This window comes from Podarcis vaucheri (genome assembly GCF_965113315.1).
Source record: "Podarcis vaucheri genome assembly, chromosome: 1".
In the NCBI taxonomy this organism is placed as follows: domain Eukaryota; kingdom Metazoa; phylum Chordata; class Lepidosauria; order Squamata; family Lacertidae; genus Podarcis; species Podarcis vaucheri.
Window position 1 is genome coordinate 133856999 of NC_138759.1, and position 12637 is coordinate 133869635.

At 41.1% G+C, this 12637-nt stretch overlaps 1 protein-coding gene across 7 annotated transcripts in view; it reads left to right on the forward strand.

Annotated features, from left to right (window-relative positions):
- The window catches only part of AGAP1 (ArfGAP with GTPase domain, ankyrin repeat and PH domain 1), a 329771-nt gene that overhangs the window by 176291 nt on the left and 140843 nt on the right, over positions 1-12637 (forward strand). For all 7 annotated transcript variants that reach the window (XM_082228167.1, XM_082228168.1, XM_082228171.1 and 4 more), the window contains one exon: positions 8448-8616. In XM_082228167.1, coding sequence (XP_082084293.1) covers positions 8448-8616 — 169 coding nt within the window. The remainder of the gene's footprint in view (positions 1-8447; positions 8617-12637) is intronic.

A 12637-nucleotide genomic window follows, 5' to 3' on the forward strand; every position in this document is an offset into this window, starting at 1 on the left:
CCCAGGTATTGTGATCCTGAACTGTTTCCATAACCTTTCATTGCCTACAGACAGCCACCCAATCTTAAACAACTCCTCACCCAGCAGCAACCAGACTTAACATGGACACTGGTACCAGAGCCTGCAATAAACCCAGATGCCAACTTTGTTGCCACATACACCCAGACAACACCATCACTGGACCCAACAAAATCAAACATACCATCTCAGGCCTATTTAATTGCTCATCTTCTAACATTGTGAAGGGAGTGGATAGAGGTTGACTGTCAAAGTATCCATTATTTTTTTAAAGGAAAACGCAGTTCTAATCAATGTGAAAATTAGAATTAAAAACATACTTTGATTAGTTGAGTATTAATGGGGGGGGGCGTTTGATAAGATACATAAGTGCCATTTCACAGTTTGCTTTGATAAAGGGAATGGTTGATAAATGTAGCTTTCAGTAGCGTTATTGGAGAGCCATAATGCATAGTTTATTTTCTGTGCAATATTAAGCCTCCATTTTGGCTTTATTTATTTGCACAGATTTTGGTATTTTTATAGAAATCATTCTTTTTTCACACTAAATGACAATGTATTAAACTTTCTATGTCTTTTCCAGTGGAGTAGAAAGTTTGCTAGGAACATTTCAAAGGCAAACATAATTTCTTTTTAAGAATATCATCTCCCGACACTTGGAAGTAACCCTGTATTTCTGAATTTAGACTGAAAGTATCACTGTGTGTTATCCAGTAGTACTGAACATATAAGAGCAGTGTGCATAACGATGTGGCTACATCCAGCAGTATTTTATAAATACGTGTTTTTGGCTAAGCTTATAACACAACTGTAGATTTCCTAAGGTCTTTCGTAGCAGGAGATGATCTCTTTCCCCCCCAGGTGTGCCTGTGGCCCCAGTGGAAACCAATCAAGGTGCGATTTATGTTCATTAAGTGCTTGTCAAAACTGAAAAATTTTCTAATCAACAGCAATCTAACTGAAGCCTCCTCAGTGGCTGGGAGTGTCGCCTCTGCAGTGTCGGCTACTTGCCTGTTACAACTCTAGGCTAGAAATCCACTGATGATTACATTAGGCTAAGCTTCGAAGTAAATGAACCATATCTTATTTAGGTGCAACTAGCTTCAGTGTAGTCCTGCCCTGCAGGGCACTTTATAGCATTTTATGGCTTTAAAATTAGTGTAGCTTCCCATTTGCTGCAGGGTGCTACATGTTATGCCTTTGAACCCCATAAGCAAAGGGAAGGGGGTCTTTGTTCCCCTCCCTTTATTTTTCCTCTGCATTTTAGCTATTTTATTTTGCATCTTTTCCAGACGGCATTTTGCAATAAAAATGTCTGACTTCCCTCTGTACACAAAAAAGTAGAGTCATCAGCATTTGCCAGTCAGTACATACAATACTCTCAAACAATACTTAGCAATCTAAATAGATTTGCAGGTTGTTAACCAGTTTTCAATGATCTTTTTCAGTTATAAAATAGCGTTTTGAAATAAGATTTGTAATTTGCTGTAATTTGTTGTTTTCCTGTAAAGTATGGTTTGTATGAATTAAATAAATTTTCAGTCTACTAAGACTGAATTAAATTAGTTATTGATAGGGAAACAAAAGCGCAAAGGCATTTCACACAGTTAATTGGATAGAAGTATGACGAGCATATTAAAGACAAAGAATTTAACTTAACTCACTTAATTTCTGCAGAAATTAATATTGCTAATTATCAGAATGGTAAAAGATTGATGTGTTTTGCTTACTTTGATTGGAATAAAGAGGCATTGAACAGTGGTGATAAATAAAATAAGGGATGATTAGGTTAGCAGACATTGGATAGGGTTGTTATAGTTAGTGTACTCTATTATGCCCACATAGATTATAAAGAATTGTTGTCATTGAGTCTTTTTAAAAAGAATGAGATTTTTCATCAAGTAAGCTAAATAAAAGTAGAGAAAATCATTGGCCCTGTGTGATTTCTAAACTCTCCAGCAGGGCACAGTATGAAACAGTGCAAGGTAAATAGGTCCCATGCCAGATCTAGTTAGAAATCAGAAAACCTATTCTGCATGTCCCATAAGACCTTTTGAGCATAACAATTCATGCATATGGTCTATGGTATCTGAACTGCTCAGTCAAGCCCTGATTCTGCAGTGTTCTTAGTAAAGTCTAAGTAAAGCTTTGCCATTAATAATTTCGCATTTTATATCACCTCTGCACCACTATGAATGTACTACTCATACAGGGAGATGAAGTACAGACTGATCCCCAACCAAAGATGTATTTTGCAAATCTTAGTTTAATATTATATTTGTAGAAAAGAGTGCATTCTAAAACCTTTAAGAACTTGTACTGCATGAATACCAGGGATATTTGATAAAAAAAAAGAAGAAACAGTAGAATCTGTCCCCACATCACATTTATTAACTAATACTGGTACTTTCCTCTGCCCCTCATATGTCATGTATTTCTACAAGAAAGAAGATTCCACCTAAACATTAGGAAGAACTTCCTGACAGTAAGAGCTGTTTGACAGTGGAATTTGCTGCCAAGGAGTGTGGTGGAGTCTCCTTCTTTGGAGGTCTTTAAGCAGAGGCTTGACAACCATATGTCAGGAGTGCTCTGATGGTGTTTCCTGCTTGGCAGGGGGTTGGACTCGGGGGCCCTTGTGGTCTCTTCCAACTCTATGATTCTATGATTTCTCCCTTTCCTTTCCTTTCCCTTCTGATTTTGGTTAAACGTGGATCATTGGGAACATAGGCCTTGATACAGAATCAGACCATCGACCCACCTAGCTCAGTCCTGTCTACAATGACTGGATTCCAGCCAGGAGGCTCCTCTTGCCCAACCTGGAGATTGGGCCGGGAATTGAACCGGGAGCCTTCTACATGCCAGGCAGATACTCTGCCACTGAGCTACAGTCTTTCTTTTGCCCATGAAATTAACTCTGGCCAATGTCACCCTTCCTATATTTCCTGGCTTCACACAGCCCATAAAGAATGCTTAACAAGATAGTTTGTGGATAATCTGATAAAAGTGCATGGCAGCCGCCTTATTTACTGCTGTTTAGCGAGAAACAATATAATGTGTAGCAATGTGGGTGGTGGGTATTTTGCTTTTGATATGTCCAAAACTAAAGCAGAAGCTCTAGATGTCAAACATTTGGATTATTTTGAAATACAACGATTCTGCAGGCAGATACCCTTTTCCTAATGGGGCGATCGGGGGGGGGGTGAGAGTCAGGAATTCCTACACCCCTAGTTCTAATCAAGCAGCCTTCTGAAACGATCTATTTGTTTTAATTTTTAATCTAATCTTAATTTAGCATCTTCATGCTTCTTTTCCAAAAACAATGTTGAGATAAAAAAGGCTCACAACACTAACAGTGCAGTAGAAAATAACATATGTATGATCTTATTTAGGTGCAACTAGCTTCAGTGTAGTCCATGGCTTTAAAATTAGTGTAGCTTCCCATTTGCTGCAGAGCGCTTCATGTTATGCCTTTGAATCCCATAAACAAAGGGAAGGGGGTCTTTTATATGGTTATGGTGTTATACTGATACATTTGTCAGCTGGGGTCTCACTCACCCTGGAGGGAACATACACTCCCTTGCAAACAGCAGCACAATCAAGCCAGGATTGCAGACTTTGCAGCTCCAAATGTCTGTTAATGGCATGCAACTGATAAAGAGAGACATCACCTTCTTTTCCAATAAAGAGGAATCTTACTCCAGAATGGATCTGTTTCCGATTTCACCTAACATGCCTGGAGAAGAGGAGGTTAAGGGGTGATATGATAGCCATGTTCAAATATATAAAAGGATGTCACATAGAGGAGGGAGAAAGGTTGTTTTCCGCTGCTCCAGAGAAGCGGACACGGAGCAATGGATCCAAACTACAAGAAAGAAGATTCCACCTAAACATTAGGAAGAACTTCCTGGCAGTAAGAGCTGTTCGACAGTGGAATTTGCTGCCAAGGAGTGTGGTGGAGTCTCCTTCTTTGGAGGTCTTTAAGCAGAGGCTTGACAACCATATGTCAGGAGTGCTCTGATGGTGTTTCCTGCTTGGCAGGGGGTTGGACTCGATGGCCCTTGTGGTCTCTTCCAATTCTATGATTCTATGATTCTATGACTCAGGAAGCATACATGATGGACTCATAGAACCATGTAATTGTAGAGTTTCACTAGTAAGAGGATAGTGCAACTCATCTATGTGAGTTTAGGACTTTTTATTTTAAGAGAAAAGGTGATTTAGAGGAGTCACTTTTTTGCATGGTATTCCAAAAGCTTTTCTTTCTATCTCAATGCTAGAACTTGTGGACATGAAACTGGATGTTGGAAGTTTTACTGCAGACCAAAAAAGTACTTCACACAGCCCATAAAGAGGTGTTGATGGCCACAGACTTAGATGCCTTCAAAATAAGATTCATGGAGGAAAGGGCAATTAATGGCTGCTCCACCTCCACTCTCAGTTGCTGGGAAATACAACTGGGGAGAGTCCTGCATTCAGGCTTCCCATGGGCATCTGGTGGTTCTCTGTGAGAACAGGAAGCTGGGCTGGATGGGCCATTGGCCTGATCCAGGCTTTGCTTATTTTCTTATGAAGCTAATAAAGGGTCTCCTAGCCACACTCCTCTTCAAAATGTCCCAATAGAAGTGGGATGGATTCATTTTAATTATTATAAAAAGAAAGTTCAGCAAAAATTTAAGATAGTTGTAATCTCTGACAGTAGTCCCTAACTTGGATTGCGCAGTTACTTTTTATTTTAAAATTGCAAAATACAGTGGTGCCTCGCAAGACAAAAATAATCCATTCCGCGAGTCTCTTCGTCTAGCGGTTTTTTCATCTTGCGAAGCAACCCTATTAGCGGATTAGCGCTATTAGCGGTTTAGCGGCTATTAAAGGCTTAGCAGCTTAGCGGCTAAAAGGCTATTAGCAGATTAGCGCTTAGAAAAAAGGGGGGAAGCGGAAAAAAATCACAAGACTCGCAAGACGTTTTCGTCTTGCAAAGCAAGCACATAGGGAAAATCGTCTTGCGAAGCAGCTCAAAAACGGAAAACCCTTCCGTCTAGCGGGTTTTTCATCTTGCGAGGCATTCGTCTTGCGGGGCACCACTGTATTTGGTAACTTCCTCTTAGTCATTTATAGGCAAAAGTCTATTTCAACACATGTGTCAGGGACAATTCAGAGGAGGAAGAGACAGAAGAGGCGGAGCAGGGGCTCGGGGATACTGTGGAGCCCTTCAACCGCCCAGAGGCCCGGGAAGGGAGCTCAGACTCTGGAAGGGAGGGGGCTTTCAAATCAGCAAAGATTTGAAGGAGGGAGATGAAACATAAGGGTCAAAAATGTCTTGCGAAATTTCCCCACCTCCTTTGTTGGTGGGAGAATCGAAGGAAGCCACTCCCCGAATCTGACTCAACGAATTCAGATGCATAATCCTGAACTGTAGCTGTTTCTTGCACATATGTAATAAAAAATGTAAATATCAAGCCGACTGTGCAGGGGTGTTAATGTGAAGGAGAGACACCACCTTTGCAATATGTTATACAGCCTTATGTGCAGTGAGCGGTAGTGTAGTCAAATTATCACATCAGCACTGCTCTGTTTGCACAAATGCCAAGGGTATCCTCAGAAAGAAAAGCAGTGGCTATCAATATAGTGGGTGTATGGTAAGAATTTATTGATTGATTAATGTGTTTTGAGTTTAACTTCAACTACCACATTGCCCACAGCTGACTAAGATGAAGTTGCCAGTTAATGATAACTGTAGGCAATTACGTATGTTGTATTTTACTAGCACAAGAGAATGTGTGCAGATCTCAGTTTAGCAGAAATGTTTGCATCTAGGTAACAGAGGTAAAGTGTATTTTCAATGCACTATGCTGCTTTACAGCAATTGCTGTGCAGATATTCAGAACAGATTGGATGTGTTGTTGCATATTATTATTTCTGTAGGAATCCGTTTGGTGTACTGAAGTCCTAATGGAATATGCCACGACCTTCCCCACACAAACTGACTGCCCAAATCCCCTTGAAAACAGCTCCACAGAAGGTGGTACCCGTGTTAAGCTGTGCTTCTGTCAGCAAGCTGAGAGCTGTGGGTCTCTGACATGGCACTCAATTGCTAGCAGGTTTCTCTCATTGCACCTCATTTGCATCTGGGACATCAATTAGCATGTTTGTTGAGGCTAATTGAATGAAACTCAATCATAGCTCTTAATTGCTTGACTATGTGAAAAGAAATCACATTAATGCAGCTAATTAAGTGTATGGCAATAGATGCAACATAATTAGGAGTGGAATGTAAAAAACAAGCGATGGCAGAGGTGCAAGAGCCACGGGGTGAGGGGTATTCCGACGCTCAGTTACCTTGATATGAACACCTTTCGGGAGGAGACCCTCCTGGCTCCGGTGCTTTTTGTATGCTGCTGAATTATAAACGTGGAAAACTTGAGAGGCAAAATGTAAATGGATTTGCAATTACTACTTTTTCAAGCTGTTGAGGGGCAGAAGATAGCACTTCTGGGGTGGGCCACTATGGAGTGGGCTCTGGGGACTTGTTAAGTGCTGTTTAAAAGTACTTGGCTTTGAATTACCCTCGTGTCTTGTTAAAGGTTCTTTCCCCCTCCTGTCCCCCCATCTTTTTTTTTCTGCGATCAGCATTTTCTACAACTAACGTCTAGGGGAGTTTTCTCTGTAATATTTGCATATCAAAATCAGGCTTGCTATCTTCTCTTTAACACAGCATATTCCAGATGACAGGGTCATCTTCATCTTTTTCTAATGTGATCATACAATAAATCACTATTCTGAAGTGGCTATGCTTTTTTGTAACCTTTTATTTCTCCAGGACAGCAAAATTTGCGATGGAAAAGTGTTGAGATCTTGCTGGAAGGAAACAGCACTTTGCCAGTTTCCTAGTCTGTGAAACAATTACTGTTATGTACTTTATATACAGTGAAAGGGACACAGTGTTGAAACATTAAGGAATAGTTTAAGATGACATTTCATACAGTGATGTTAGCGTCACAATTTCATTGAAAAACAGTATTGACATCTCCCCCTGAAACACTCCCCTCTGCCGCCACCGCCTAAAATGTATTTGTGGCTTATATACTAGAAGCCATACTATATTGTAGCTGGAAAAGGTGAGGGATTCATAACATGAGACTGATAAAATGGACAGAGAACCACTGGAGCCAGCCCCACAAACAATTATTATGGGGGTCCCAGGCACCTACTGATTTTGTAGAATCTGCAGTGGGTAAAAACACTGGGTTTAAAACCGCTCCATCGAGCAGAATGTCTTGATATGTTGGGAGATAATAATAAAGTTCACTATCCCTGGTCTAAAAGTTTAGGATACATTTTGAAAACATTTTATTTCATTTACATGGAATACGCAGTCAAGGTTTAATTAAGATTTTAAATTATTGTTCTTGTCTCAAGTTGAGCCATGGACACTTAACATGTAAGTTATAGAAATTTGAAAGTGGGGGCTAGTATTGACTTCAAAAGGTAATGTACGCTTTTTGCAATGATACTGTATGCGATTTGTCAAGACTAGCTTCTGAACTGTCAATGTCTTTCATTCCTCTCCCTCAGTAATAACCTTTAAAAACAATCATACGGCTACACTATTGACCAGGCCTTTTTTTCATCCATTTTTCCTTTCTTTGCAGTTAGATTTTGGAAATAAGTAGTACTGTCGGTGAAAAGCATAGATGCATAAGAGTGAATTCCCCTACTTTGTACCTCATTGGAGTGGCTTTGCCTCATACCATGCATCTAATTCTGGGCTAATTCTTTCATTGGTGCCTTTTATGCCTTTGTGCCTGTTGAAAATTAGGTCTGTTAATTGTGTTCTGCATGACTCCTACATTGATGGAGCTTTTTCACATTCATCTGCATTTTATTGTCATAAGTCACTTTAATTTGTCTTTTAAAAAATACAAGTTTTTTAAATAAATAAGGTCTGTATCATCTATCAAGGCTGTTATACCATGGGGTAGATAATTTAAAATACCGGTACTCATTTTAGGCAGGCATCTGAAAACTGTTCTGTTGAATAAGCTAATACAGTTTCCCACTCTCTGTCTATGCTTTTGCATGTCCATGTGCGTCATGTATAACAAAAATATTACTTGTTTGCTGTCTTTCGTATATAGGCTCCAAAGAGCTGCTTTACATGTACCCATGGGTTTGAGCATTCCCAGTGGGAATTATATACTTTCCTGTTTAACAGCCTAGCGTCTCCTATGCTATGTATAGTCTGCTTTCAGAAGTTCTCTGAAGTTCAACAGTAGTTTTGCATATAGAACAGTGCACTGCTGTTTTAATAAATCAACACCCAAAGCCCTGTTGGGCATATGGAACTAGTTGTGTAAGGTCTTTGGATCCTACCATCTCATCCATCCTCTCTCCCACATTAAAATACATACCTTCGTGTTCCTTTCATGCAGGATTATATGCAGAATGTTCATGGAAAAGAAATTGATCTTCTGAGGACCACAGTTAAAGTCCCAGGGAAGAGGCCACCTCGAGCTACGTCAGCATGTGTACCCATCTCCACTCCGAAAACAAATGGCTTGTCCAAAGACATAAGCAGTTTACAGATCTCACCAAATTCAGGTAAGTTTTAAAGCAACACGACTACAGTCCATTGCAGTTCTATGATTTAAGTGTTGCTGGTTTTTTGTATGGAGGATCACTCTATTGTGTGACCTCAACTGCCATCTGAAGTTGTACATTCCAGGCATTGTTTCAGTGTACCTCCCAAAGTATTCTAACTGGTGTGCAGAATGCAGAACTGCTAAGGAGTTGGTAGTTAGCAACTTCTGCACCCCAGGCAACATTTCTGACCCTACAAGCAACTTTTTCAACCCCCAAGACCCATTTTGCTAGTGGAGGTGAAGTCTGTGGCAAGGAAAGAAACCTGTGCCCTCTCCACTTTTGAAATGATCAAGAGGGAACAAAATACCTCCCCATGGCTCTGCATTGGGATCTCTCTGCATGTTAGATGTGTGTGTCTGCCTGCATGTGAGAGTAGGTGTTGTGTGTAGTGTAAGAGTGTGGGGTGGCCACATCCACCAGTGGCAGGCAACAGTGCTGTCTCGGGACTAAAAACATATCAACTATCTAAGTCTTGATTTGATGATGCAATGATCGGGGGACTGATAGAGCAAATAATCAGGACAAGAGTGGCTACCAGATAAAATTTCAGCTTGTGAGTGTTAAAGCACAGGTTACATAAGATGCATGTTTCCCTCACATTTACCATAAGGTCAATGGGTCTTTACTTCTATGAAGTGTTTAGAACATTTGATACCTGTTTCAGTGTTTTGTGTTGGAAGCTGATATCTTAAGACTGCACCAGTTTACTTGCATTGGCAGCAGCATATACTTCTTTTATCCCCTGCCCAGTGTGTTGGGCTAAAGACTGTTTGAGACTGCCTAATGGTTTTCATGGAGGCCATGTAGTGCCAAGACGGCCCAGCAACAGGGGTCCTCCAACACCTCCAACTTGGTTAGAGATGCTGGAAGGCATGAGGGTGGTTGATAGACCAGCAGCATCCCCAGTCTGTCTCTGGCCCAATACCAGGTGCAGACCTTCTAAATCCATTCCAAGATCAAGTGGTTTTCTGTTGAGGTGGCGCTTGTATGAACAATAGCACTTGCTGCCCTCAGCCCCTTAGTCTAGTCTGGTGCTGAACGAGAACCCAGATGGGCACAATTGAGTAAGGTCAGGACCACCTAGCATTAAGGTTACCAGACGTCCCCATTTCCCGGGGACAGTCCCCGGATTTACAAATCAGTTCCCATACAAAATCCATTGAAGTTGAAAAGTGTCCCCAGATTCATTGAAAAAAATCTGGTAACCTTAACCTAGCTCACCTATCCAAGTCGCAATAAGGCAAGCCTTTCATCCACAGTCAAGTCATGGACAAGCATGATCTTGATACATGATCTTGATACCTGGCATTCAGTGCCAGCACCTTCAAACTAGACAGCTCAAATGATAAAGTAGCAGTAGCTTTCTGAGGTGTGGGAGTTCTGAAACAGGACAATGACCAAACATATGGGTCTCCACCCCAGATAACAGTCAACTCCTCCACTCCAACTATACCTGCTGTCTGCCTACCCCATCACATCCTAGCACCATCACTCAATGCCATACAATACAGCAGGAACATTAGGACCACAGATAATAAACAACCACTTGAAGTCTGAAGATACCACTTGAGTCACTTTCCACAAACCAACAATATTTTGAATCCCAAACAAATGTTTTATTTTGCTGTTTCTGCTCACATAGTTCATGGGGGGGGGGAAGGATTATTATAATTTCTAACGTCAAAACTAACGTAAAGGTAAAGGTAGCCCTGCCCATCAGGGCCAGTCGTGACCGACTCTAGGGTTGCACGCTCAACTCGCTCAAGAGGCCGGGAGCCAGCGCTGTCCAAAGACACTTCCGGGTCACGTGGCCAGTGTGACTAAGCGGCATCTGATGAGCCAGCACCAGCGCAGCACACGGAAACACCGTTTACCTTCCTGCCAGAGCAGTACCTATTTATCTACTTGCACTTTGATGTGCTTTCGAACTGCTAGGTTGGCAGGAGCAGGGACCGAGCAATGGGAGCTCACCCCGCTGCGGGGATTTGAACCGCCGACCTTCTGATCGGCAGGTAGGTCCTAGGCTCTGTGGTTTAACCCACAGTGCCACCCGCGTCCCTAACGTCAAAACTAGTGTGTTTCAAAACAAAATACTGTGGTGGCCAGTTCATCATATGTTCAAATTTGTAAGCAGGAACTGGTTTTTCTGAGTACCAAATGCAGGCACAGAGTGTGTGGGGAATGGTGCCCACATGCAGAAATTGTAGTTTGAAAGGACATGGGCATGTGGTGCAAGAATGGGAAAGGATTGGGTCCCTGCTGGTCTGGATTTTGCCAGTAAAATGTGTGCTCTATATGCAAGAATTAGTATAGAGTGCATCATATGAAACAGCTTTGCATCAGTTAACTTCTAAAACACACTTTTTTCTTTAAAAGAATAAATGCTTAAAAGAGTCTTTTAAAAAAAACTTTTTAACATAATACAGGGGTTACACCTGTGTTCCAGGGGGCAACACCTGTGACCCTCCATATATTGTTGGGATTCCAACTGTCATGAGGCCCAGCCACCATGGCCGATGATCAGGAAGGTTGGGGGTTAAAGTCTGGCAACTTCGAAAGAGCCACAGGTTCCCCATTTCTGAGCTACAAGAACACATGAAGGGAAAAGGTGGACCCAAATTTTGTAGGTGGAATTAGTGAAAATTGCTTCCAAGTTTCTCAGGGATTTCTCCAGTTGGCCTATTTTCAAAAGGCACTGTAATGAATCCATCTTTATCAATGGGGGGATAAAAATTTGCTTTTTCATATGACATGGGGTGGGAATTGCAAGAAGGCAGTTTGATGACCTGTTTTGAGTAGTTGACCAAAATATATTGAGAAATGAAAATGAATGTAAGTTAGCAGCATCTTAAAGTTGTTGCTCATGTTTTAATCCAAGTCATTCTAAAATTTACCAGTCCTTGTAGTTTGGAGCAAGAACAAATTTGTCTTAGCTCCCACTATGTTTATATGACATTGAAATCTAATCTGTTTGTTCTCATTAATATTATTATTATTATTATTATTATTATTATTATTATTATTATTATTTATACCCCGCCCATCTGGCTGAATTTCCCCAGCCACTCTGGGCAGCTCCCAACACAATTAATGATGGTGGTGATGGTGATGATAATAATAATAGTAATAATAATAATAATAATAATAATAATAATAATAATAATAATAATAATAATAATTGTACCCCGCCCATCTGGCTGGGTTTCCCCAGCCACTCTGGGCAGCTTCCAGATGTTTTTGCCTACAACTCCCATCATCCCTAAATAATAATATAATAATAATAATATAAAGCGATCAAACATTGAAAACTTCCCTAAACAGGGCTGCCTTCAGATGTCTTCTAAAATTCAGATAGTTGTTATTTCCTTGACATCTGGTGGGAGGGTGTTCCACAGGGCACCACCACTGAGAAGGCCCTCTGCCTGGTTCCCTGTAGCTTCACTTCTTGCAGTGAGGGAACCGCCAGAAGGCCCTCAGAGCTGGACCTCAGTGTCTGGGCTGAACGATGGGGGTGGAGACCTTCCTTCAGGTATACTGGGCTGAGGCCATTAGGGCTTTGAAGGTCAGTGCCAACACTTTGAATTGTGCTCGGAAACATACTGGGAGCAAATGTTTTGTTAACTCACTCTCTCTGGTTCCCCCACCCCTCTCCCTGAACATATTTTCAAGTAATACCTTATGTACCAGAAAGGTGTAACATTGGAGCTGCACTTGCAGGGAGAGTAGCTGAGCCCAGACAGGAGAGAAAAATGAAAATACAGCTCATCAATCTGATTTCCATACTTAAAGATAGCTTCTGTCATTTCATCCACAAGTGAAACCTGTTATAACATAACCCCAGATTTGAAGAGAGAGCCAGTCATTTTGTAAGATCCAAATGATTTTTTCAAAAGTTGAAACAAACTAATTTTTTGCCTTGCATTTTAATTTCTTTACAGCTGCTCTGTGCAGGTCTGCCATGAAAACTGAATATATAGCA